The sequence below is a fragment of the Panthera uncia genome, chromosome B4, assembly GCF_023721935.1.
Source record: "Panthera uncia isolate 11264 chromosome B4, Puncia_PCG_1.0, whole genome shotgun sequence".
Classification (NCBI taxonomy): domain Eukaryota; kingdom Metazoa; phylum Chordata; class Mammalia; order Carnivora; family Felidae; genus Panthera; species Panthera uncia.
The window spans coordinates 76,092,236-76,116,070 of NC_064809.1; the positions used below are offsets into that span (position 1 = coordinate 76,092,236).

Here is a 23,835-nt window from a genome sequence, read left to right on the forward strand (position 1 = left end):
AAGCCCCCCGGAACCTCCCGGTTGTATCGGTTCTTTCAAATATTCTTTTGAATTCTCCTTGCCAATTGGAAAAAAAAATGTGTTCTTTAAGTGTTTATATTTTGAAATTTTCTTTTTCAACAACAACAAAAAATGAAATCATAGCTTGTGTGTAAGACCCTTTCTTCCCCCCCATTGTCAAACCCTCGCCCAGTGGTACCATTACAAGTTAACTTTGGTTTGATTCTGCAGGTATATAACAGAGTTTGTAAACCTAGGCAATGTTTCAGCTCTACGCACTTTCAGGGTACTGAGGGCTTTGAAAACTATTTCGGTAATCCCAGGTAAGATGGCCCGGGGTTGGTGTTAGGTGTGGGGTTAGGGCCCTGACGTGACGTATTGTACTTTTTGTTTTGTTGTGGTTTTGTTTTTTTCCTTCGGTGTTTTGTGTTCGTGTCTGTGTTTGTCATTTGTGTCTGTGTGTGACCTCCCTTACTACAGATATGTGACAGAGTTTGTGGACCTGGGCAATGTCTCAGCGCTGAGAACATTCAGGGTTCTGCGAGCTTTGAAAACTATCTCTGTAATTCCAGGTGAGAAAATTTACACACAAGACTGACTGCCTCATCTCCTCTTTCCCCTCCATTCATTTGTCCACCACATTCTAAAGCTGGCGTCAGCACAATTGGTATGGCCTTGCACTCCGCATGTTTCTCCTGGGAGACGTTCTCTGGGATGGCCCTTTGGTCGTAAGGCAGTTTCAGTGATGACGCTTTGCCAGGCATGCAGCCCCCATTCCATGCTTTGAAAAAGCACGTGCTTCGACATCATTTGGATCTTACAATATGTGAAAAAATTGTCACAGAGCTAGCTGTCTCTTTGAACATAAATCATGTGCTTCCTGGCCTCATGGAATTACAGTAATTTAACATTCACTGTCATCCCATTGCTTGTGATTTCTAGGCTTCCTGTCGCATGGTTTGCTGATGGGATGTTCTTCAATGAACTATACTTTTACTGTTACTGTGTTAATGGAATTATTTAACCCCAGAAGAGACTTACCCGTTGACTAGTCCAGTATTATAGCCAAATTAAAGAGCCTTGGAGTTAGGGAACTGAACTTTAATAATCACGGTCTATCACATTCTGTCGCTGTCTGTTTCACTGGAGTAAGAACCAGTGAATATATATATATATTCAGAGACCATTTTCAAGCACAGATCCCCATGAATGCTTGTGCAGATGCTGTTAAAAACAATCCAAGGTAAGATAAGATACATACATCTGAATGTATGGGCAAACAAAAAGGACAGAAACTTGAGAAGAAAAAAAAGGAATCAGTGGGTGGTTGAGAGGTAGTTAATCGACAGTCTTTTTATAATTTTTGCCTTTTTCTTTTTGGTGCTGTTTGCACTGGCCCAGTGGTTCTTAACCTTTGGAAGGGTTTGGATCCTTTTGAGAATCAGGGGAAAGTTTGCAGGCCCCTCTGAAACCCATCTGTGGACCCCAAGCTAAGGTCCTTAATTTAATCTAAATCCTTACTACCGAGTAGCACTTAACTGTTTTTTCTAAAGACTGGTTTTGACTGGAAGGAAAGATATTTTAGTTAGTCTTGCAAGCCTGAGATACACTGGCAGTAACACGGCAGAAATCAAGACTGTATGGTTGCTGGTTGGACTTTGGTTGTGTCCAGGGGTTTTCAGGGAAGATTCCCAAGAGACCAAGCTTTTTAGTGCAGCTTTGTAGGAACAGGGACGTGAAGAACAGAGGCGCCCCGTTCCTGGTGTCCTGTGGCTCTTCTTGTGGCTGACTCAGAAATATTCCTCTTTTCCCCTTTTCAACTTTATCTAAATATCAGACACAGAGAGAGGGAAGCACAAAGGTAGAATCCTGGAGAAGGCTGACTTGGAATGTGGCTTTCTGAGAACCTCAAGGAAGGTAAACCTCAGTTTCCCCATTTACAAACTTGGGCCATGAAGTGGGCCAGTAAATTCGGGCCCTACTAAAAATGAATACCTTTGTATTTAGCAATGGGAGCTTTCTCCTTATCAACTAGAGGCTGGGTGTTCATTAGAGTATATTCTTCGTGGCAAAAAACTACAACCCCGACTTAATCAAGGTTCGGTTCCTAGCCTGCGACAGAAAGCGCAGTTCATTCTGTGGGCAGCCTCATGAAGCTCATTGATGGTGGTTTAACCCTTAGGCAGGCCTTGTCTTATTTTTTAAGGCATCTGGAGCACCACATCTTTACTTTCATTTTTCCTTTGCTCTCTTTCGTCTCTGGCCTCTTTTAAATATGATCCCATGTTTTCTGCTCACTTCCCCCAACGTACTCTGCAAGGCATCTGTCTCTTTATGTTCTTGTGATCTCAAAACTTCTCTTCCAGAATTAAATTGGAAAGCTGCATTCTGTTCACTAACTAGGGCAGCAGATGCTATCTCTGGTCTAGCTCTTAGCTTCTGTCTCTGCTGTATGGGTAGCTTCTGACCACAGCATTTCTGCAAGATAACTCTTGACTGGTCTCACATTATTTATCCTCACTATTAATCAGTCTATCTATAAAATATATTTATAAGCACATTTCTATAGTGTTTATAAGTACTGGTAGGGCTCCATAAATGATTTTGTGTAACAATTATTATTTAAAGAAGAAACCTAAACTCAAAGAAAGGGCTTGTGTCAGCGTTTAGACCTCAGCTTGATGATTTGAAATAGATTCCCAATTCCTGTTTCTAGAAGCACCCCCACTCGAGCTGGCTTTGTGAAGTTAACTGGGATGGAGAAGAACTTTAAGGGATAATAAAGCCAGTAATAGGTCTCTGTCAGTGAGTGGTATAACTGATCCTTGAATTAAAGTGTGACTTTTTATCCCCAATCCTTTCGTTCCCTATACTACTTATCGAGGGCTATTGTCCTGTTCCTACCTGCCTGTTACCCAGGTCTCCTTTCAAGGTGGGAATACCATTGTATGAGTTAGTAGACCTGACACCATTTCTTGACTGGAAATCTCAGTCATTTTTTACTCTATTGTAGAGCCAGGCCTCAGTTCCCTCTTTGTGAAAGCCATCGTCCTGCACACCAAGTCTTCTCCGGGATCACTTCAGTGGGACTGCTGATATTTTTGCCTTTTCCTGTTCCCAGTTTGACTGTAGGCTTTTGCTGAAGCTGCCAGAAACAGCAGCAAGAGCAACCACAGAACTGACGTGGGGTCTGCAAGATCCCCCAAAGCCCCTGGCTCCCTTCATGAGAGTCTTCCTGGAGAACTCACCCACTCACCTGGGCTGCCACTGCCTTCCCCCTTAGCACCTTTGGTGGATATTCTGACTGCGTCAGAGCAGCCAGGACTCCCAGGAGATGGGACAGTGCACTGCCTCAGTTAGCTCCAGCCTTTTGGATAAGAGGTGCTTTGATTTAGAGCCTTTTCGTGGCTTAGAAAACACGAAACCCACATTCTCACCCTTTTTATTTGCTGACTCAAGATCTAGACAGGCATCACACATGGTTTGCCTTTTGCTTCAGAGAGCTTGGCTTCAAGAACAGGGCTTGCAAACTGCATGCTGGAACGGTCAGTTACAGGAAGAGACCCTTCCTTTCTACATTTCCTTTGGTCTGGAATTTGCCACATTCAACTTGACATTGAAGTATACTATGTCGAAATTTATGTCTTAAAACTTTGTTTTTGCTCTATATTCATTTGGGGCCCAGGCGGAAAAATGAGCTTCTGAGTGACTTTGTCAGAAGTTTCATCTTCTCCATTCTTTGACCGTGTGCCACAGGACTGACCTGCCCAAAGACAGGGTGGACATCTCAAAGCAGGCGTCTGAGGTTTTTCCTACAGAGTAGCATTTAATGGTGTAAATAGAATGGGTTGGGATGGCCTTATTTACCAGTTGCTTCTCATTTCTAGCATCATTTCAGTGACTCCTGAAAAGCACTACGTCTCTATTTGCCCACACTGGTTTAATATCATTTTGCTTTCTTTAGAGTTGTAATTTCTTGATTGCTTTTCTCTTTGATTTTTCATTCCTGTGCTTTCATTTCTGTTACTTTCTCTCCTTACCTGTGGTATCAGAGAAGAAGTAGGAAAAATGATGGGCCCTTTTTCCTCCCACCCCAGTATTCACAAAGAAACCATTTTCTTTAAATGTATGCATTATGAATATGGCAATTACTGCTGCACAGTGAAGGGGGAAAGTGTTTTCAGACTATATTTAGCCTCATTGTTTCCTTTACAGTATTCGAGTTATTAATCCAGTTGCTTTTATGTTTCTCCTTTTCCCACATTGCTTCTCAGAAAAAATAGCCAAAGTTTAACATAGTGGCCCTAAGTGGGGCAACACTGAAGTCTCATACGATCCCACCGATCCACCTTTGGGAGCTAGTTTAAGTTTTGTTGAGACCTTGTGATATAAATCTGGTGTTGAGTAAATAAATCTACTGCCTCTAAATCTCTCCCAATTTATTCCTGGTCTACAGAACCTTCAATAATATCATTGTAAGGCTTGGACCTGTGGCAAGAAAACTGACCTGGCACAGATTTACCCTAGGACTTGTCTGGACCAAGCCAGACTTCAGGAATTGGGGAAACTTACTTCCCCGTGGAGTGAGAACTCCTCGTTACCGCTCTAGAGACCCGTGCCGGTGTGAATTTTGTAGAATTAGCTCGCGTTGCTTCAAACCAGATAGATTTTTCAACCTGAGCCACAAACCAGGAAATAGAAATTTACTTTATTTACAATCTGGCATCACCATGGTGGAAGATTTTGATCCCAGCATGCATGGCTGATTTCTCTGGACTTAGCACATAAGCAGGCTTTGTTCACTTGTTCAGGAGATGGCTGGATGTCATGAAAGGTGACAGGAGGTTCAGCGGTGCCTTTGGACATAGAGGCTTCATCTTCTCCTCAAAATTCTTTAAATGGCCCAAATTCCTCTCTGATAGCTGACATTTCTGTACATTGGGTCCAGCTGTCTTTTCCTGATTTACAGTAAATGTATTAACTGCTTCTGCTCAAACACATCCCAGTGCTAGTTAATGTTAGCCTTTTCCAAGAGTTCTCGCTGTCCAATTTGCCCCCATGTGGCTTCTGTTGTGCACTCTGTTGTGTAGGAGTTGTTTGAAGGAGCATTCTGCTCTGTTTTGGATAATCAGTTTTCAGTCGGTATCTTGCTTGTTCTGGTATGTGGCGTTGTGAGCCAGTAGAAGCAGCAAAGCAACTTCTCCTCACAGCCAGCACAGTGGCATTTTCCATTCTTACGTGCATCAGGTTAGAAATTCCACCAGCAGCTTCTTACTTCAGTGACCTGCATTGGTGATAGCAGGATGCACTTTTGCCTGACTGCATTTACTAGAGCATATCAGTCACTGCTGGCAAGACTGTAGAGCTTGAGTTCAAGAAATGCATTCTGCGAAAGACTATCAGGTACATGAAAAGACGCTCAATATCACTAATCATTAGGGAAATGCAAGTTAGAACCATAATGAGATATCACCTCACACAGATTAGAATGGCCATCGTCAAAGAGACAAGAGTTAGCAAACACTGGGCATGGATATGGAAAAAAGGGAACCCTTGCACATTGTTGGGATTAGTAAAGTGGTGCAGCCACTATGGGAAACGGTATGAAGTATCCTCAAAACTTAAAAATAGAACTACCATATGATCCAGCATTTCCATTTCTGGGAATACATCCAAAAGAAACGAAAACACTAACTGAAAAAAGATATCTGCACCCCATGCTCATAGCAGCATTATTTACAATAGCCAAGACATGGAAGCAACCAAAGTGTCCATGGATGGATCAATAGATAATGTTGTGAGATACACACACACACACACACACACACACACACACACGCGCGCGCATACACACACGCATACATATATACATACACACACACACAATGGAATATTATTCAGGTATAAAAAATGAGGAAACCGTACCATTTGTGACAACATGGATGGACCTTGAAGTATTATGCTCAGTAAGATAAGTTGGACAGAGAAATGTATGATCTCACTTATGTGTGGAATCTAAAAACAAACTCATAGAAAAAGAGATCAGATTTGTGGGTACCAGAGGCAGAGTGTGGGAGGAGGAGGAATTGGAGGAAGGTGGCCAAAAGGTACAGACTTCCAGTTATAAGAGAAAGGTAAGTACTAGGGATGGAATGTGTAACATGATGAGTATAGCTAACACTGCTGTGTGATATATAGGAAAGTTGTTAACAGAGTAACTGCTAAGAGTTCTCACCACAAGGAAAAATTTTTTTCCTTTTTTTCTCCCTCCCCCCCCCTTTTTATTGTACCTATATGAGAAGATGGATGTGAGCTGAACCTACTATGGTAATCATTTCACATCATGATGTACGCCTTAAATTTCTACAGTGATATATGTCAATTATTTCTCAATAAAATTGGAAAAAGAAAAAGAAATGCATTGACAGCATCCTCTCCCTAACTTGGCACTGATTTCTGCAAATATGGTCATTCATAGTCATCAACCCTAATGGAAGGAAGAAGAGTCTTGGCTGAGGCCAGATGATCCAGTGACCATTTACATTTAATATTGCTGTGTAATTGTGTGTCTGCCTCGGGATGCTAACATCACACTAAATCACCTTTCTTCCTGTGGGACCTGGATGAGAATCTTGGAGAGTAAACTTTTTAGATGGCCATCGGTAGTGTTATTTAGTGATTATCGTTGCTTAATTAAGATTTGTTTCTCTGATCCCCTGTATACCTGAATGCCATTTCCAACTTGAGTTTCTACTTGAAACTTATTGAAAGCTGAAAGAACTCTTACCAAGGAGTTGATCTAAACCTCAGACTTCAAAACAAAACACTTGATTTTTTTTTTTTTTTTTTTTTTTTGCTTTCTTGACTCATGTTTACAGACTTCTTCAGCAATGACATCTGGTTTATGGAGAAAAGATTTGAAACCAGCTGAGTGAGAGCATGTAGGTCTATTCCCAGGAAAGTGATGAGTTCCATGTACGGTTGGTGTATTAGTTGAACATCTTTGGTTGCAAGTGAAAGGATATATGAGGACTTCAGGGAATCTAAGGGTTGGAATGCTTTTGGGCTTCTGGAAGCCCGTGAAACCAGAATGCAGTCAGAAAGTTCCAGATACCAGGAAGTACTTTGTCTTAATGTCTTTTTCTCTCCGTGTGTCCATTTCCTTTTTCTATCTCTTAGCTTACTAACTGCCTTTACTTCTTGGGCATATCCTAACATAATGACAGAATAAGGCTACCACTTAGTTCCCAAATTTATGTTATCATTCCTTCTACTCGAAAAGGCTACTGGACTGTCTCTTGTCCCATTCTAAATTCCAGGAGGAGCGGTGCCTGGGTGGCTCAGTCGGTTAAGCACCCAACTTTGGCTCCGGTCATAATCTCACAGTTCATGAGTTCGAGCCCCGGATCAGGCTCTCTGCTGTCAGCTCTGAGCCTGCTTGGGATACTCTGTCTCTCTCTCTCTCTCTCTCTCTCTCTGCCCTTCCCCACCCCCTCAAAAATAAACTTAAAACTGATTGAAATTAAAAATAAATGAATGAATAAATAGAGAAATCAATCAATCAATCCTGGAGGAAACGATTGGGATTTAGATCAGATGTCCACCCTGACGTCTATAAACTACTAACAGAAGGTCACTTCCTACATACAAGGTTGCTGAGAGCCCAGGTTTAGAAACAGGGGATTGTTTGAGCCTCGTGGCCTGGAATTTCCTATTATATAGGCCTGGAACTGTCCAGAGAGTCCCAGCCCAGGAAGATCAGATTAGACTCATGCTAAATTGTATGGTTTTTAAATTTTTATTTTATTTTATTTTATTCATTCATTCACTCATTCATTCATTCACTCATTCATCAAGAGTTCCCAGCCCAGGAAAATCAAATTAGACTCATGCTAAAATTTTATGGGTTTTTAAATTTTATTTAATTTTATGTATGTATTTACATCACAAATGCATTGGTTTGACTATTTTTGTAGTATTTACTCATGTCACTAATATGAATGACAGCTTACAGCTCTTTTCTCAATTCATTTAAAATGGAAATAGAAATGACTTTGAACAATCATCCCATGTTCACATAAGTGTTTGTCTGAACCATTCAGGGGAGATATTCTGAATGATCTTAAGCTCTTCTTAAAGAAGTCCAGGAAGAGAAACTACAACCATTCTTCAGGGACTTATTCAACTGTTTTTTTTTTTTTTTTAATCATGCTTTGACTTTGAAAACAGAGCTTTATAATTTTAGGAAGCTAGAATTGAATCATTGACCCAGTATAGACCCACCTCAACCGAGCCAAATGCAGTGAAGGACTTTTCTATTCCTCAGCAACTTATGAAAATAAGACCCATAATACTGCAGCAACTTTTACATCTTGATGGTTGCCTTCTATTTTATACCACCAGTATCTTCTTACTTGCCTGTGTGGCTATGATACAGTTTCTTAGGGCCTTCAAATAAAAGGTTGAAATTTCAGCTACTTAGTCTGAAAGAATAAATATCTCTCCCCTATTCTGAAAGACTTTTCAAGAAGATTCTTCAGTTTTTCCTCCACTGCCCACTGCCACATACTGTGTATGGAAAAATGAGACTGAGGTGGAACCTTGAATTTGCTCTGATGTACAGTGGGTTATAACTAGTGGCTGAGCCAGGACCAGAATTCCTGCTTTCTGATTCCCTATCTGGTGCTCTTTTTGCACAGCCTTATGAGGAGAAAACAATCAGGTTAGAAATGTCCTGTGTCCTGTGCCTTGAATGCAGACAAGCTTTTCCTAATCCTTTCGGTGGCCACAGTCTTCATGGAAGGTCTGTTCCGTAAGAAAGCACAGGCCTTTGCACACTTTTGTATCTCTGCAATCTTAATTTGTAGCTCTTTTTTCTTTAATATCTCTTAGAATCCTTTCAGGTTATCTGTGTGAGAGGAAAGAAAACTTATTCATTTGCTCTTTCAATGAAAATATATTAACTGAGGGGTGCCTGGATGGCTCAGTCAGTTAAGTGTCCAACTTCGGCTCAGGTTACGATCTCATGGTTCGTGAGTTTGAGCCTTGCGTCAGGCTCTCTGCTGTCAGTGCAGAGCGCAATTTGGATCCTCGGTCTCCCTCTCTCTCTGCCCCTCCTCCACTTGCGCGCTCTCTCTCTCTCTCAAAAATAAGTGAACTTAAAAAATATGTGTATATATTATATATTATATATATATATGAAGTGTATGCTTCATGCCAGGTCCTGTGCTTTGCACAGCATGCATAACTATTACTGGACTTGTATAGAAAATTCTATCAAATCCAACTTTAAAAATTCCAGGTGGTTACTTGCAAAATACAGCAGAAAAACCCAATCATGTTCATCCCCCCCCCCATTCAATCACCGTACGAGATTAGCCATGTAGTGTCATTATCCCAATCATATCTCTTTGAGGAGGGCACCACGTGTGTAACAACGATAGCTTGCCAGTGTCAAGTGCCAGGCCCTGTACTTGGTATTTTACATTCATTTTCCTATTTAAACCTCACAACAGCCCAGTGAAGCGTTTTGGTAATACCTTTTTATAGATGAGTAAACTGAGGTTCAGACAAAAATAGTTAACATTTGAGTCTTTGCCATGTGCCAGGTGCTATGTTAAGTACTTAAATGAATTATGCTCAATCCTCACAACAGCCCTAGAGGTTCAGCTATAATTATTCCCATTTTAAAGATGAAAAACCTAAGATTCCAAAAGGTTAGGTATATTACCCAGGTCACACAAATAGTGGTATAACTTAGTCAAGAGTAGTAATTATATACCTCGCTTCCCACTCCACAGCCAAGATTAGGATTTCTCTTGAATTTCAGTCTGGTATTCCTGCCTTCGGAAGTGGATCAGGAGTATGATCCCTCTCAAGGCCTATGTGTCAAGGCACTGGGTTTGCCTCCCATCTGTCCTGGTACACTGGCATCCCTGGAGTGCTCAGTATATTTTTGGCTATGTCCTATGGATGGCCTGATGCCTAGACGTGCCCGGGAGAGCCTCACACAGAATCCGTTTTGACCCAAACATCATGAACCCACAACTATGTTCTCCTGTGTCTCCTATCATTAATAACTCCATGTGCAGTTAAGAAAGCTACCTGCAGGTTTAAATTTGAACCAGTGGCTTGCAGTTAAACCTCAAATTCAAGTGGGTTATATGTTTTTTATTTTGTTTTCAATCTAGGATAGAAAAAAAGGTCAGTTGTAGAGAACAGGGCATATGTGTGATACAGAGAAGGTATATTCGTAAATGGAAAGACGAACCATAAATACTGGGTTGATAATAACCTTTTCAATATATTGGCCTTACCAGAGCTCTTGGGAAAATATTTATCGTACTTTCTTACTACTTGGCTTTTAAACTTTCCAGTAGTTCTCTGTCCAACCAGGAACCCTCCTCAATCCCTGTTTTTCCCATTTGTTTATTCAGCAAATATTTACTCAGTACTTGCCATGAGCTAGGCAGTCTAGATACAGCTGTGAATGAGACAGACATAAATAATTAATTATAACCGTGATAAATGCTACAGAGCAAAGTATGAGGTATTATTAAATTATTAATAATAATGGAGGAGGGAGAAGAATTGTAAAGTCCGGGAAGGCTTTCTGGGGGAATTGATATTTAAGCTGAGCCCAAAGGATGAATAGGAGTTAGGCGGGTAGGACAGGGGAATGGAAAGGATGAATAGGAGTTAGGCGGGTAGGACAGGGGAATGGAAGGAAGCATTCCAGGCATAGGGAACAGCCTGTAGGAAGACTATGAGGCAAGTAAGAGCCGGATTCATTCGAGGAGGTAAGCAGCAGTCAGACCCAGGAAAGTATAGGAAGAAAAGAGTCGCATGTTGGAGAAGGAACTTTCTTTTTCTTTTTAGAAATTAATTGACTCAAGAATTGATACTTCTGGAATGACTGATTGTTGACCCATTGTTATTCCCATGGCATAAGAGATAAAGTGGCCATGGTTCAAGGGTGGTGCTGTGGGGAGGAGTAGAAGCCAGTAGCCAAGAGGGAGGCTGGGGGAGGTGGGGAGGGGTATGGGGTGACTCTGATTCTGAGGCTTCTGTCTCCACAGGCCTGAAGACCATTGTGGGTGCCCTAATCCAGTCAGTGAAGAAGCTGTCAGACGTGATGATTCTGACAGTGTTCTGCCTGAGTGTTTTTGCCTTGATTGGACTGCAGCTTTTCATGGGAAATCTGCGAAACAAGTGTGTTGTGTGGCCCATAAACTTCAATGAGAGCTATCTGGAAAATGGCACCAGAGGCTTTGATTGGGAAGAGTATATCAATAATAAAAGTAGGTGGCCCTTTTCCTGCAAGAAGTGAAAGACCAGTCTTTCTGTAGTTTATGTGGTTCAAAGCCATCACTGGGCTTTAAAAGTAGTTGGGCTGGAAAGGAATCCAGTGCTACTGAAGCAACCTGAGGAAGTTACTCCCTTTCCTCGGGGTAGGACTGTGTTCAGAAACGCACTCTGGTTTTGTTTTGTTTTTTTCCTCTCCTTTTAAAACTGAAAATGAAACTATAGCTTTTTTGCAGGCACCCCTAAACTTTTGCTTTGAAAATCAGGCTCATGAGTTTGATAAAAATACCATTTGCTCTAGTTCAGTAAAACGTCAGATATTTAAACATTTAGTTCAGAATATGCATAGTAAGCTCTCTTAATATTACTAAGACTGTCATAGTTGGTCTGGTGTGGGGAGTCAGGTAATCTATAAGTAACCATTTGAGCCTATTATAGTTAAGGAGTTTTAATAATTTCATTTCAGGAACCAAAGCCCTTGGGTCTTACACTAAGGAACATTTGGTGTGATGGTATTTCTATAAAATGGGGAGTGGGGCACCTGGGTGGCTCAGTCGGTTGAGTGTCTCACTTTGGCTCAGGTCGTGATCTTGTGGTTCATGAGTTTGAGCCCCACATCGGGCTCTCTGCTGTCAGTACAGAGCCTCCTTCAGATCCTTTGTCTCCCTCTCTCTCTGCCCCTCCCCTGCTCACTCATTCTCTCCCTTTCTCTCTCTCTCTCTCTCAAAAATAAATAAACATGAAAAAATTTCTTTAGTAAAATAAAATGGGGAAAAGTTAACAATACCACTATTAGTCACTCCTGAGAAATAAAGGCAGTTAAGTAGCTGTAAGAAAATGTTGCAAAGGGAATTTCAGGAACACATACAGGAAAGGGAAACATGCCTGCTAATTTAATATAGGACATGGTAATGTGATCAGTGAGGATTTTCATTTGTCTTGGGTACAGAAGAAGGATGGAAGGCCAAAGTTGTACAAAGGAATAAAGAACTCAGAAGACTCACTTCTAGACCCCTTAATTTCAAGTCCCAGAAACTAGCGTAAGGATTGGAGATATGAGGGGAAGCCAAGTGTCTGTGAAAAGAACATTGTGTTAGGACTCCTAGTAGCATTTTTCATTTTTAAGTATATATATGAAAATGATTAATGGGAAAGAATTTTTATCAGGTTTTCCTCTGTCAGAAAAGATTTATATGAGCTAAAATCAATAACTGTTTCTGCTGGGGCTAATTAGGAACAGTGAAACTTTATTCTCCATTCACTTGTATCTGCCTTATTCATTTCCTGCCTCTTCAAACTTTTCTAGCAAATTTTTACACGGTTCCTGGCATGCTGGAACCTTTACTCTGTGGGAACAGTTCTGATGCTGGGTAAGTAGCTCACCTCATTTTGTTCTTGTCCCTTGAAATAATGTGTCAGATGAAAATGGGCAATATTTTCACTTTTCTTTGTGCTCATATAGTAGATCCTAACTAGGTCTGACGTATTGGTTGACTCAGATTTTCTTTCTGTTTCGTATTTGTCCATCCAAAATTGGCATTTCACTAGGAGGTGAATGTGCCTATAGTCTCAAGCCAAAATAAGAAATGTAAAAGGCTGGGAAGGATAGAGTCTGCAACACCAGATATGTTGCCTGTCTCTTGTAGATTTCCCCTCATTGTCTTATACCACAATTAAGAACATCTATAGAAGGGACACTGTCTTGGTGACAGATTAGTACCGAGGATGACCTAAAACATGCTAGGCCTGACAGCGTGGGGAGGGAAAAGAGTAGCAACATAGTCTTTTTTTTTGCCATTTTTAAAAAATGGTGGGAAAGTACACAGAACATAAAATTTACCCTCATAACCATTTTTACGCGTACAGTTCAGTGGCATTAAGTACCCGTTAACTACTAACTCCCCATTTCCCCTTCCCCTCCCATTCCACTTTCTCTCTCTATTATTTCGACCACTCTGAGTCTCTCATGTCAGAGGAATCAGGCAGCAGTTGTCTTTTTGTGACTGGCTTTTTTCGCTTGGCAGGATGTCCTCAAGGTTTACCCATGTTATTGCATGTGTCAGAATTTCTTTCCTTTTTCATGTTGAGTGATATTCCATTGTCTTTAAAAACCACATTTCGTTTATCCATTCGTCCGTCGGCGGACACTCAGGTTGCTCCCATATTTTAGTTATTGTGAGTAATACTACTGTGAACACAAGTTGCCACCAACATAATGCAAATCTTGATTCTGCTACTTTCAGCTCTAAGACTTTTGGCAAGCCGTTTCACTTAGGTGAGCCTCAATTTCTTCACTCATAACACGGAATCAATAAGTCCTGTGCTCGCTTCCTTCAAGGGCTATTGCAATGATGCAATTAGATGACATACATGAAAGTGCTTTGGAAACAGAAAGTCACATAAATGTGAGGGTGTCACATCATTATCCAGGGTGTATTGGCCCTCTAGGAATTGGTGTTTTAAGATGACCGTAACAACTAGATGTCCATTTAATTTCTGTATCTAAGTCAATACCAGAAGTTCCATTGAAATACATATCAGGTGAGTCTAAAAGCAGGAGAACTGGTAAAAACGAGGTCACCGAGATTCCCAGTGTGACATAGGTTGTCTTGGTGAGTATTAAGAGAACAGAGGTGATGAAGAGGAATTTCTAGCTAGCCATTTGTCATTTGGGATCATAGCCAAGAGGAATTTGCTTGAATTGCACATTGGTATGAATCTGGGACAGTGGTTCTCAAATTTTGGTGTGCATACGAATTACCTGGCATGCCTCTTTAAAATACAGATCCGGGAGGGTGCCTGGGTGGCTCAGTCAGTTGAGCGTCGACCTTGGCTCAGGTCATGATCTCATGGTTTGTGAGTTTGAGCCCCGCATCGGGCTCTGTGTGACCCAGTGCAAAGCCCGCTTCAGATCCTCGGATCCTGTGTCCCCCTCTCTCTGCCCCTTCTCGACTTGCACTGTCTCAAAAATAAACAAACATTTTTTTTAATGCAGATTCGTGGCTCCCATATCCAGAGCTTTTATACCTAGGTCTGGGTAGGACATAGGAATCAGCATTTTCAAGAGGCAAGCCTGGCGATTCTGATCCTAGGCTGTCCCCAAGACATCGTTTTTTGAAATGTTGACCTTTTCTTTTTTTAACACCTATATTTTGGCCTGACTTTCTAGATGGTTATTTGTTATCTCCATAGTCCTAGAGATGACTTATAGTTGATGACTGGGTAGAATGATGTTGAAAAGCCCTGAAATTCCTTTTCTTTTCTCAGACAATGCCCAGAGGGGTACCAGTGTATGAAAGCAGGAAGGAACCCCAACTACGGTTACACAAGCTTTGACACGTTCAGCTGGGCCTTCTTGGCATTATTTCGCCTTATGACCCAGGACTACTGGGAAAATTTGTATCAGCTGGTAAGTAGTACTACCTCTCTTTTGAGTGCTTTTTCTCTTTGGTGACAGAATTTGTATGAGGGTATGGGGTTGGGGACATTCTGTGCAAGAGACCTTCAGGGAAGGCATTGTACAGGATCTTAGGATATTATTTCTCGGAGTCAGCTGACTTACAAAATTAAGTGAATTCTCCCAGCTCTTGCCCCTGTTTCTTTAGTGCCCAGTCATGTAAAGCTTGTAGAGGCTCACAGCCTTGACAGCCTTTTGCCTGGCCTGGGAATCTGCTATCTCGGTTTACTTCCTGTTGTTTCACCAGACCATCTGCAGTGTTTCTCTGCTCAGATTTTTGGCTTAGGGTGTCTTTTTAAGGCATATCAATTAAACATACTCTACAAAGCACCATGCTAGACATTAGAAAGATGAGATTTCTATCCACGAAGACCTTGGATTCTAAACATAACATTTTTGAGATTTGTAACATATGTGGACATATGTTATACAGACAGGTTGTGACAGATTAAAAAAAAAAGGTCTGCCATTCTGTTGGGCTATATTGGTGACTAGGCAAGTCATTTAACTTTGCTGGTGGTGATGGAGGAGTAAGTCTAGGTGATTGCTAAGGGTCTTCCAGCTTGGAAATTCCATGATAATTCATTGTTTTCTATTTGACTCTGGTGTTTGGTGATGCCAGTTCAAGAATAGAAATATGTCTCCTTCAGGCATGAAGGAATGTCTCGAAGGGAAGCTTCTTTTTTTTTTTTTTAATTTTTTTAATGTTTATTTATTTTTGAGAGTGAGAGAGCCAGAGTGCAAGCAGGGGAGGGACAGAGAGAGAGGGAGACACAGAATCTGAAGCAGCTTCAGGCCGTGAGCCATCAACACAGAGCCCCACGTGGGACTCAAACCTGTGAACCATGAGATCACGACCTGAGCCAAAGTCGGACACTTAACTGACTGAGCCACCCAGGCACCCCTTGAAGGGAATCTTCCAACTCAGATCCTGTAGGACAGCCTAGAGTTCTCTCAGGTTCAAATCTTTCTTGTGAAATATTTGTGGTTGATGCTAAGTTTCATTTATTATTTGTAGTTGAAAAGAATAACAATGGGGGCATCTGGGTGGCTCAGTCAGTTAAGCGTCAGACTTCAGCTCAGGTCATGATCTCACCGGTGAGAGTTCGAGCCCCACGTCGGGCTCTACGCTGACACCTCAGAGACTGGAGCCTACTTCGAATTCTGTGTCTCCCTCTCTCTGCCCCTCCCCCCGCCTCTCAAAAATAAATAAACGTTAAAAAAATTTTTTTTTTAAATAATGATGAAAACTAAGTAAGAGTAAGTCGCATATACATAAACTAAAACCCAAGTGTTCTTTGATGTCCATTTGCTCACAGCTAGTGAAAGGACTGGTCCTAGGATCCTCCTTCCTACTTTTTTCTCCACTGTTATTTATGCCACATCTCTCTTTAAAAACCCACCCTATTGCAGAAGGAAAGGAAGGATGTCACTCAAGATGGGGACTTCTATGACTTGGACCTGATCCCTAAGATGGAATTTATCTGTTAACGCTCTTTGAGGACCAGTAGATAAATGAGCTGAAGTCTTGTATTCATTTCTTTATACTTGTTTTAGAATCAGCTAACGAAGGCAAATATAATTCTTAGCTTGGAGCATTTTTCCCTTTAAAAACAATCAAGTATTTTTCCATGAAGGGAGTATATCAGGAGTACTCGGAAAGGGAAGCGGACTTTTTCTGTCACAAGGCATTGGAGGTACTGGTGACATTTACTCTGAATTGAGGCTGGAGGAAGCCATTTGGCCACTGGGGATGCCAAGTACTCTGCAGTATTGAAGGCACACCGCACAACAAAGGACTGTTCTGTCAAAACTGCAGTGGTGCCCCTGCAGACGAACATTATCCCACGAGGTAGTTTCAGCCTGGTTCATTTGATGCATAGGACTCAGAAAATGGTCTTCGTCTTCACAGACCCTGCGAGCTGCTGGGAAAACGTACATGATCTTCTTCGTCTTGGTCATCTTTGTGGGTTCTTTCTATCTGGTGAACTTGATCTTGGCTGTGGTGGCCATGGCTTATGAAGAACAGAATCAGGCAACCCTGGAGGAGGCAGAGCAAAAAGAGGCTGAATTCAAAGCAATGTTGGAGCAACTGAAAAAGCAACAGGAAGAGGCACAGGTTGGTGATCGGTGCTTTGCGATATACAGTCCTTCCTGCCAGATCACCGTGACTAAGGCCCTATCTCATTGCCATTGCAGTTGATCTTTTCGAGGCACGTTGTCAAATAGAAGCCACTGATCTGATTAAAATAACCCAAGTGACAACCGCAGATGGCTGGCCCAATTATTCCATTTGTCTTAACGGCCAAATAGTTTGTTAATATGATCTCTACTTGAATTTCTCAGCTGTTTAGTGTTCAACTGCTAGGGTGGCTGGGCGGGGGAAGCAAGTGGCCAGAGCAGTACATAGAGTGCTTCCTATAAGCATAGCCTTTTTGTTGAGGCCATCAGTAGGATCTCCTTCATACATTCTCTGCGATCATGAAAATATTGGTTGCAATTGGAAAGAAGATACAGGTAAAAGAGTAAAATAAAATTTGAAAACCAGTCCAGTGATCCCACCACCCTAACGCTTTGCTTTCTGATTCTTGTCCAAACATACATGCGTTTTTACACCGTTGGGCCCATAATGTGTATAATTTGGTTTCTTAGCATTCATTTTCAGAGTTGTCCAGAAGAAATCTTTTGGTACCAAGAAGGCGGCCACTTTCTTGTCAGAGATACTTCAGAGAATAAATCCCTGAGTTCTTCCCCCTGGGTTCTGCTCTGATTACACAGTGTGTGCCACAGTGTGTGTGGCTGGGTGCCACAATACAGATCAACCAGAAAATGGAGATAGCCAAGTCCTGGCCGCAGTCTCCTCTCCAGGCTGGTTCGCCCTCCTCCTTTTTCCCTGCTTCCCCTATCCGTGGGAAAGGAAATGAACTGCCCTGATTGCTTGGCTCCTTGCAGCTCCAGTTAACCGCTTCTGACTGGCCTGTCACTGTGGCTCCCCCCTCCAGGCGGCAGCGATGGCCACCTCCGCCGGCACGGTCTCAGAAGATGCCATAGAGGAAGAAGGTGAAGAAGGGGTAGGCTCTCCTCGGAGCTCCTCTGAAGTATCCAAACTCAGCTCCAAGAGCGCCAAAGAAAGACGTAACAGGAGAAAGAAGAGGAAGCAGAAGGAGCTCTCTGAAGGAGAGGAAAAAGGGGATCCTGAAAAGGTCTTTAAGTCAGAGTCGGAAGACGGGATGAGGAGGAAGGGCTTTCGGCTGCCAGACAACAGAATAGGAAGGAAGTTTTCCATCATGAATCAGGTAAACTATTTGCACTGGGTCAAATAAGCCTAAGAAATCTCCTTTTCCTAATCTCACTTGATTCTCACATTACCCCCTTTTGCTCTACATTTTCCAGCCCCTCCCCTGCGTCCTCAGGCCTGTCTCTCCATGGTCCGTACTATCCTCTAGAGGGAGCATTGTGGGCGTGTTAGGGCTGTCCTCTGCTCCAGTCCTGCCCTCCCCTCTCTGCTCTGGGCCAGCCCTAGGACCGTGTGATCACCTCTGGCAGCCTTACTGCAGCCGTAAAGTCCCTTTCACACCAGTAGGCCTTCCATTCTACCCCTCTCCTTAAACGTTGGAACATCAGAATTTAGCTTTCAAACATCTCTGTTTAAGAATTGCATGTAATTGTAGGTTAAAGAAAAAAAGAGTCCTGAAACTCTAGGTCACCTTATTTAAGTGTGGCAAATTCTAGTAATTAATTATTCTAGATATATAATGTCATGCTGATAAATTAGCCTATGGTAGGTTAAAAGCCTCCAGTTGTACCCAACTTTGATAAATGGGGAAACTAAGAGAAAGAGAGAGGAGAGGACTTACGGGTAATTACTGAGCATTCTATTACTATAAATACCACCACATAACACCTATTTTTGGATTTCGAAGAACACCACCAAAATCCAATCCTGAGGCCATTAAATTCCCAATTTTAAGGAAATGCTAGAAAGTCCGGTATGAAATAGATGACAGTTACTGGTCTTCTGGCAGCGTACCCTGTGTCTTTGCTTGTTTCCGAGAGGTGACCATTGTGCCTCTCCCTAACACCTCTCCCCTCCCAGTTCAGCCTCTGCCAGTCCTATTCACTTGATCACAGCAGAATCTCTCGTGTCCATCCCCCGCTTCCCATCCTATTAACTGTATCTTAGTTCACGTGTATTAGTCTGTTCTACCTCAGTTATATCCACTGCGGGTTTGTTTCCTCTGATCATTCTCCCTCTCCTTTATGTTGTATATACTGTCAACAGAGCACTTCCTAAAACAGAGCTCTCATTATTCACCACCAAGCAGTTATGGAGTGCCTACCATGCATCAGGGATTATGCTGACTCCCAGAGATTCACGGTGATTAAAACACTGTCCCTCTCCTAAGGAACTTAACAGTGTAGTGGAGTGGCCACCAAAACTTATTTCTATAATACCATGGATGGTTCCATGTTTTTCCGTAATTGAAATAGGTTGGAATGTTTTAGAGGTCACGGGATGTACCGCAACCTGGAGGTTTGGCAAAGACTTTCTCGGGAAGGTTAATAAAGGATAAACAGGAATTAGGTAATGTGTGTGTGTGTGTGTGTATTGATGAGGGAGTAATAGGGCAGAAGAAAGGACATTCCAGGTGGGGAAGAAAAGTATGTTCCAGCTTGGACACCCTATAACCAAGTAGAGAGGTCTTTTAGACACACAGATAATCAAATGACGTCTTTGGGAAGAGGTCCTGAGCCGAGACCTGGTGACTGGAACCGTGAGACTTGATGAGGTACTCAAAGAGGTTGTGTCAGGTGAAGGAACAGTGGGCTAGGGGCTCCATCTCTCATGTTCATGGGCATCGCAGATGAAGCTCATGAAGAAAAACAAATGAACAGTCATGAGAGGTGCTGAGAGAACCAGTTCAGTGAAACGAGGAGAGCACAAAGATTGGAGAAAGCAGGCGAGTGGTCAATGGATTGAAAGTTAACAGAAATGCTTCATGAGATCAGAATTGGAAATAAGCACTGGATTTGGCAATATAAGTCACTGAGCACTTTAAAGACACACTTCAGTCCAGGGTAAGGATGGATGCCATATTAAGTGAGAACTGGAGACGATGAGTGTAGACATCTCATAAAAGCTTCTTGAAAGATATGGGTGGAAGGTAAGTATTTTTTATAATCTGCAGTGGGGGAGCCCAGAAGAAGGGGAAGTAGAGGTCGAAAATGGAGTCGAATAGAAAAGAAACTGGAGCATAGTCTTGGAAGATGTGAAACTAGATAGAGTCTCTAACAGGAAGGGGCTACCTTTTACCCGAAAATGTCAGGACATGCGGGTGTGGATAAGTTTGTAGATAGGGAGTAGGAAGTTGAAGAAGATGACACTGGAATGTCTGTAGTTTGCAGTAATGTAGGAAATTCAAAGTCCTATTGAAGGGAATGAGAGGTTGAGTTTAAAGTTTATTTATTTTCAAGAGAGAGTATGCGCACAAACAGGGGAGGGGCAGAGAGAGGGGCACTCTCAGCACGGAACCCGACTTGGGGCACGAACCTGTGAACCGTGAGATCATGACCTGGACCCAGGAGATCATGACCTGAGCCGAGATCAAGAGTCAGATGCTTAACCAATTGAGCCACCCAGGCGCCCCAAGAGGTTGAGTTTAAAGAAATGAGAGGGGTGTTTAAAGAAAATATTGACAGTGTAGAATAGTTATTACAAAGAATAGGAGAGGAAATTACCCTAAACAGATTCAATCTATTTACCAACCAAGTGCCAGCCCCTAGTTGGAAATTATAGTGCTCCCCGCTCCTGGCCTTTTCAATCCCAGTCACTGTGCCCTGTCAGCCGCCCTGCACTTAGGCCAGAATGAACTACTAGATGCTTCTCATCTACGAGGTTTGTTTCCTACCCTCAGATTTGCTCCAGGAACCCCCTCTCTAAGATGCTCTATTTTTCTTGCTCTCAGTGTCCACATCATACTTCCTCTTCACATCCTTCTCTCAAAAAATCTTCCCAACCCTCCCCGACTCCACACCTCAGTGGGGATTACCATTTTATCTTTCCATTATGTTTCCTACGTATCTCTTTATGTGTTGCTTTTTACTCCTACTATTCTTTCATCTCTTAGATAAAGTGCTAAAGGCAAGGCATGCATATGGCTAGTGTTCAGATATTTGTTGGACAGATGAATGGGGGACTTTTATAAATCTGATTTCACCCCTTCTGGGACTTCTTTGTGGCCTAGAGCCATCTCTGTCTCACCTTCACCTCACCTTTCTCCTAGTTCTGCCTCTTTTGGGGAAAAGTATGATTGCAGCTTCATTGTAATCCAACCCTTGTCTTGAGAGCCATCACTGAGCTGGTTAATGAATACCTTAGTGCTGTTATTGAATGGTCTCTGATTAATCTATTGGCTTTAGCAGAGTTGCACTGATTGCTCCCTAGCTCAAAAAATAAAACTGGGCTTCTGAAATGTCCTGCTTTGCATGAAAATGTTCACTTCCTCTAATTTCCCCATCTGAAAAAAAATTGTAGATTCCTAGAGGCCGTGGCTGTCTGCCAAGACTTGCTTAGAAACCCTACATGGAAGTAATATTCTTTGTCCCAGGACTCTTCTGCGGTTTCTCTGATTTTATCTGGAAGAAAGACTAAAACTGAGGCCTAGAGTCGTTAACTTATCTAAGGTTATATGGCTAGTAGGTGTTTCAGTCAAGATTTGAACCAGGTCCTTTGGACCACAGAGCTTGTATTCCTGTACATGACCGTGTGCAGCCACTCCCTCCCCACTCACCTCCACACATCCATGGTCATCTCTTCTGTTGGCTCACCAGTGAACATGGCTTCAGTTCAGTTTCCTGTGTTGCCAGATCTGTAGAGAGCCCTTAAGACATCTGCCCACCCAATCTCCTACTCATTTCTCTATAAAATTACTGCTCTGGTTTTATGGCTTAGGACAGTTTATAAATATTAAGTTGAGTTCAATTATGCACAGTGTTTTAATTTTTCTATTACAGTATTCCTCAAGCTTTTTGGTCTTAAGACCCCTTGATATTCTTTTTTTTTTTTTTTTTTTTTTTAGAGAGAGAGAAAGAGTGAGGGATAGAGGGAGAGGGAGAGAATAAAATCCTAAGCAGACTCTATGCCCAGTGTGGAACCCCATACCTGGCTCAATCTTAGACCCCAGGATCTTGACCTGAGCTACACTTGATCTTAGCCAAAAGGTTGAGAAGTGATTGACCTGAGCTGAAATCAAGAGTTGGATGCTTAACTGACTGAGCCACCCAGCTGCCCCTAGGCTCCCTTAATATTCTTAAAAATTGAAGACCTCAAAGTGCTTTTTTTAAGTGTGCTTTTAATCTATATTAGAAATTAAGAAATTTAATAATTAAATACCTACAATATGTAATTTAATAATTACTATTAAATTAAGAACTTTAAAAATATTAAGCATGTTTATTTACTGATTTACCTAAAAATAATAATGATAGGGGGGCGCCTGGGTGGCTCAGTCGGTTGGGCATCCGACTTCGGCTCAGGTCATGATCTCACAGTCCATGAGTTCGAGCCCCGCGTCGGGCTCTGTGCTGACAGCTCGGAGCCTGGAGCCTGCTTCCGATTCTGTGTCTCCCTCTTTCTGGCCCTCCCCCACTCACGCTTTGTCTCACTCTCTCTCTCAGAAATAAATAAACATTTAAAAAAAATAATAATAAATAAAAAAATAATAATAATGATAGGGGCGCCTGGCTGGCTCAATTGATAGAGCATGTGACTCTTGATCTTGGGGTTGTGAGTTCCAGTCCTACACTGGGTGTAGAGATTACTTAAAAAAAAAATAGGGGCGCCTGGGTGGCTCAATGGGTTGCACATCCAACTTCAGCTCAGGTCATGATCTCACAGTTCATGGGTTTGAGCTCCCTGTCAGGCTCTGTGCTGACAGTTTGGAGCCTGGAGCCTGCTTCTGATTGTGTGTCTCCCCTTCTTTGCCCCTCCCCCACTCACACACACACACACACACACACACACACACACACACACCTCTCTCTCTCTCTCTCTCTCTCTCAGAAATACATAAACATTAAAAAAAAGGATATGTTAAAAAAATCTGGGGGGTTGACATATTTGAAGGAAATCTAGTTTCATACGAATGTAATTAGAAAAGGGATGGATGGGGCACCTGGGTGACTCAGTCGGTTGAGTGTCTGACTTCGGCTCAGGTCAGGATCTCACTGTCTGTGAGTTCTAGCCCCGCGTCAGGCTCTGTGCTGATAGCTCAGAGCCTGGAACCTCCTTCAGATTCTGTGTCTCCCCTCTCTCTGCCCCTCCCATGCTCATGCTCTCTCTCTGTCTCTCAATAATAAATAAATGTTAAAAAAAATTAAACAAAAAAGAAAAAAAGAAAAAGAAAAGGGAGGAATAGGGGTGCCAGCGTAGTTCAGTCAGTTAAGTGTCTGACTTCAGCTCAGGTTATGATCTCACAGTTCATAGGTTCGAGCCCCATGTTGGTCTCTCTGTTGTCAGCACGGAGCCTGGAGTCTGCTTCGGGCCCTCTGTGCCCCTCTCTCTCTGTCCTTCCCCTTCTCACTCACTCTCTCAAAGATAAACATTTTTTAAAAATGACAAAAAAAGGGTGGAAAATTTAAAAGCCTTTTCAGATAATTATGAATATTCATCTTTAATGCTATTCCAAAACTCAGCGCAATTATTGTTTTTTCAGTGATTAGTTGCAGTATAGAATTTGAAACTGTAAGTCTGTTACATTAAAATCCTTTGCTGTATTTATCACCATAGATCATTAACTCATGAGTGATTAGTAGCATCATGCATTGATCACTTAGGGAATATCTGTTCATTGAGTTATACACATCTTCCAAGTACTGCCACACACAAGTTTTAAAAATCACATACAGGGGCGCCTGGGTGGCTCAGTCGGTTAAGTGTCCGACTTTGGTTCAGGTCATGATCTCGTGGTTCACGAGTTCGAGCCCCGTGTCGGGCCCTGTGCTGACAGCTCGGAGCCTGGAGCCTGCTTCCGATTCTGTGTCTCCCTCTCTCTCTGACCCTCCCCCCATTCATG

The 23,835-nt window shown here is 42.3% G+C and overlaps 1 protein-coding gene across 2 annotated transcripts in view; it reads left to right on the plus strand.

Annotated features, from left to right (window-relative positions):
• Positions 1-23,835, plus strand: part of SCN8A (sodium voltage-gated channel alpha subunit 8) — a 118,293-nt gene that overhangs the window by 28,897 nt on the left and 65,561 nt on the right. The window contains exons 5-10 of one of the 2 annotated variants that reach the window (XM_049625488.1): positions 232-323; positions 11,079-11,300; positions 12,611-12,674; positions 14,572-14,713; positions 16,674-16,880; positions 17,764-18,057. In XM_049625488.1, the coding sequence (XP_049481445.1) occupies positions 232-323; positions 11,079-11,300; positions 12,611-12,674; positions 14,572-14,713; positions 16,674-16,880; positions 17,764-18,057 (1,021 nt within the window). Of the gene's footprint in view, positions 1-231; positions 324-480; positions 573-11,078; positions 11,301-12,610; positions 12,675-14,571; positions 14,714-16,673; positions 16,881-17,763; positions 18,058-23,835 lie in introns of both variants that reach the window. The other variant, XM_049625487.1, reaches the window with a different exon arrangement.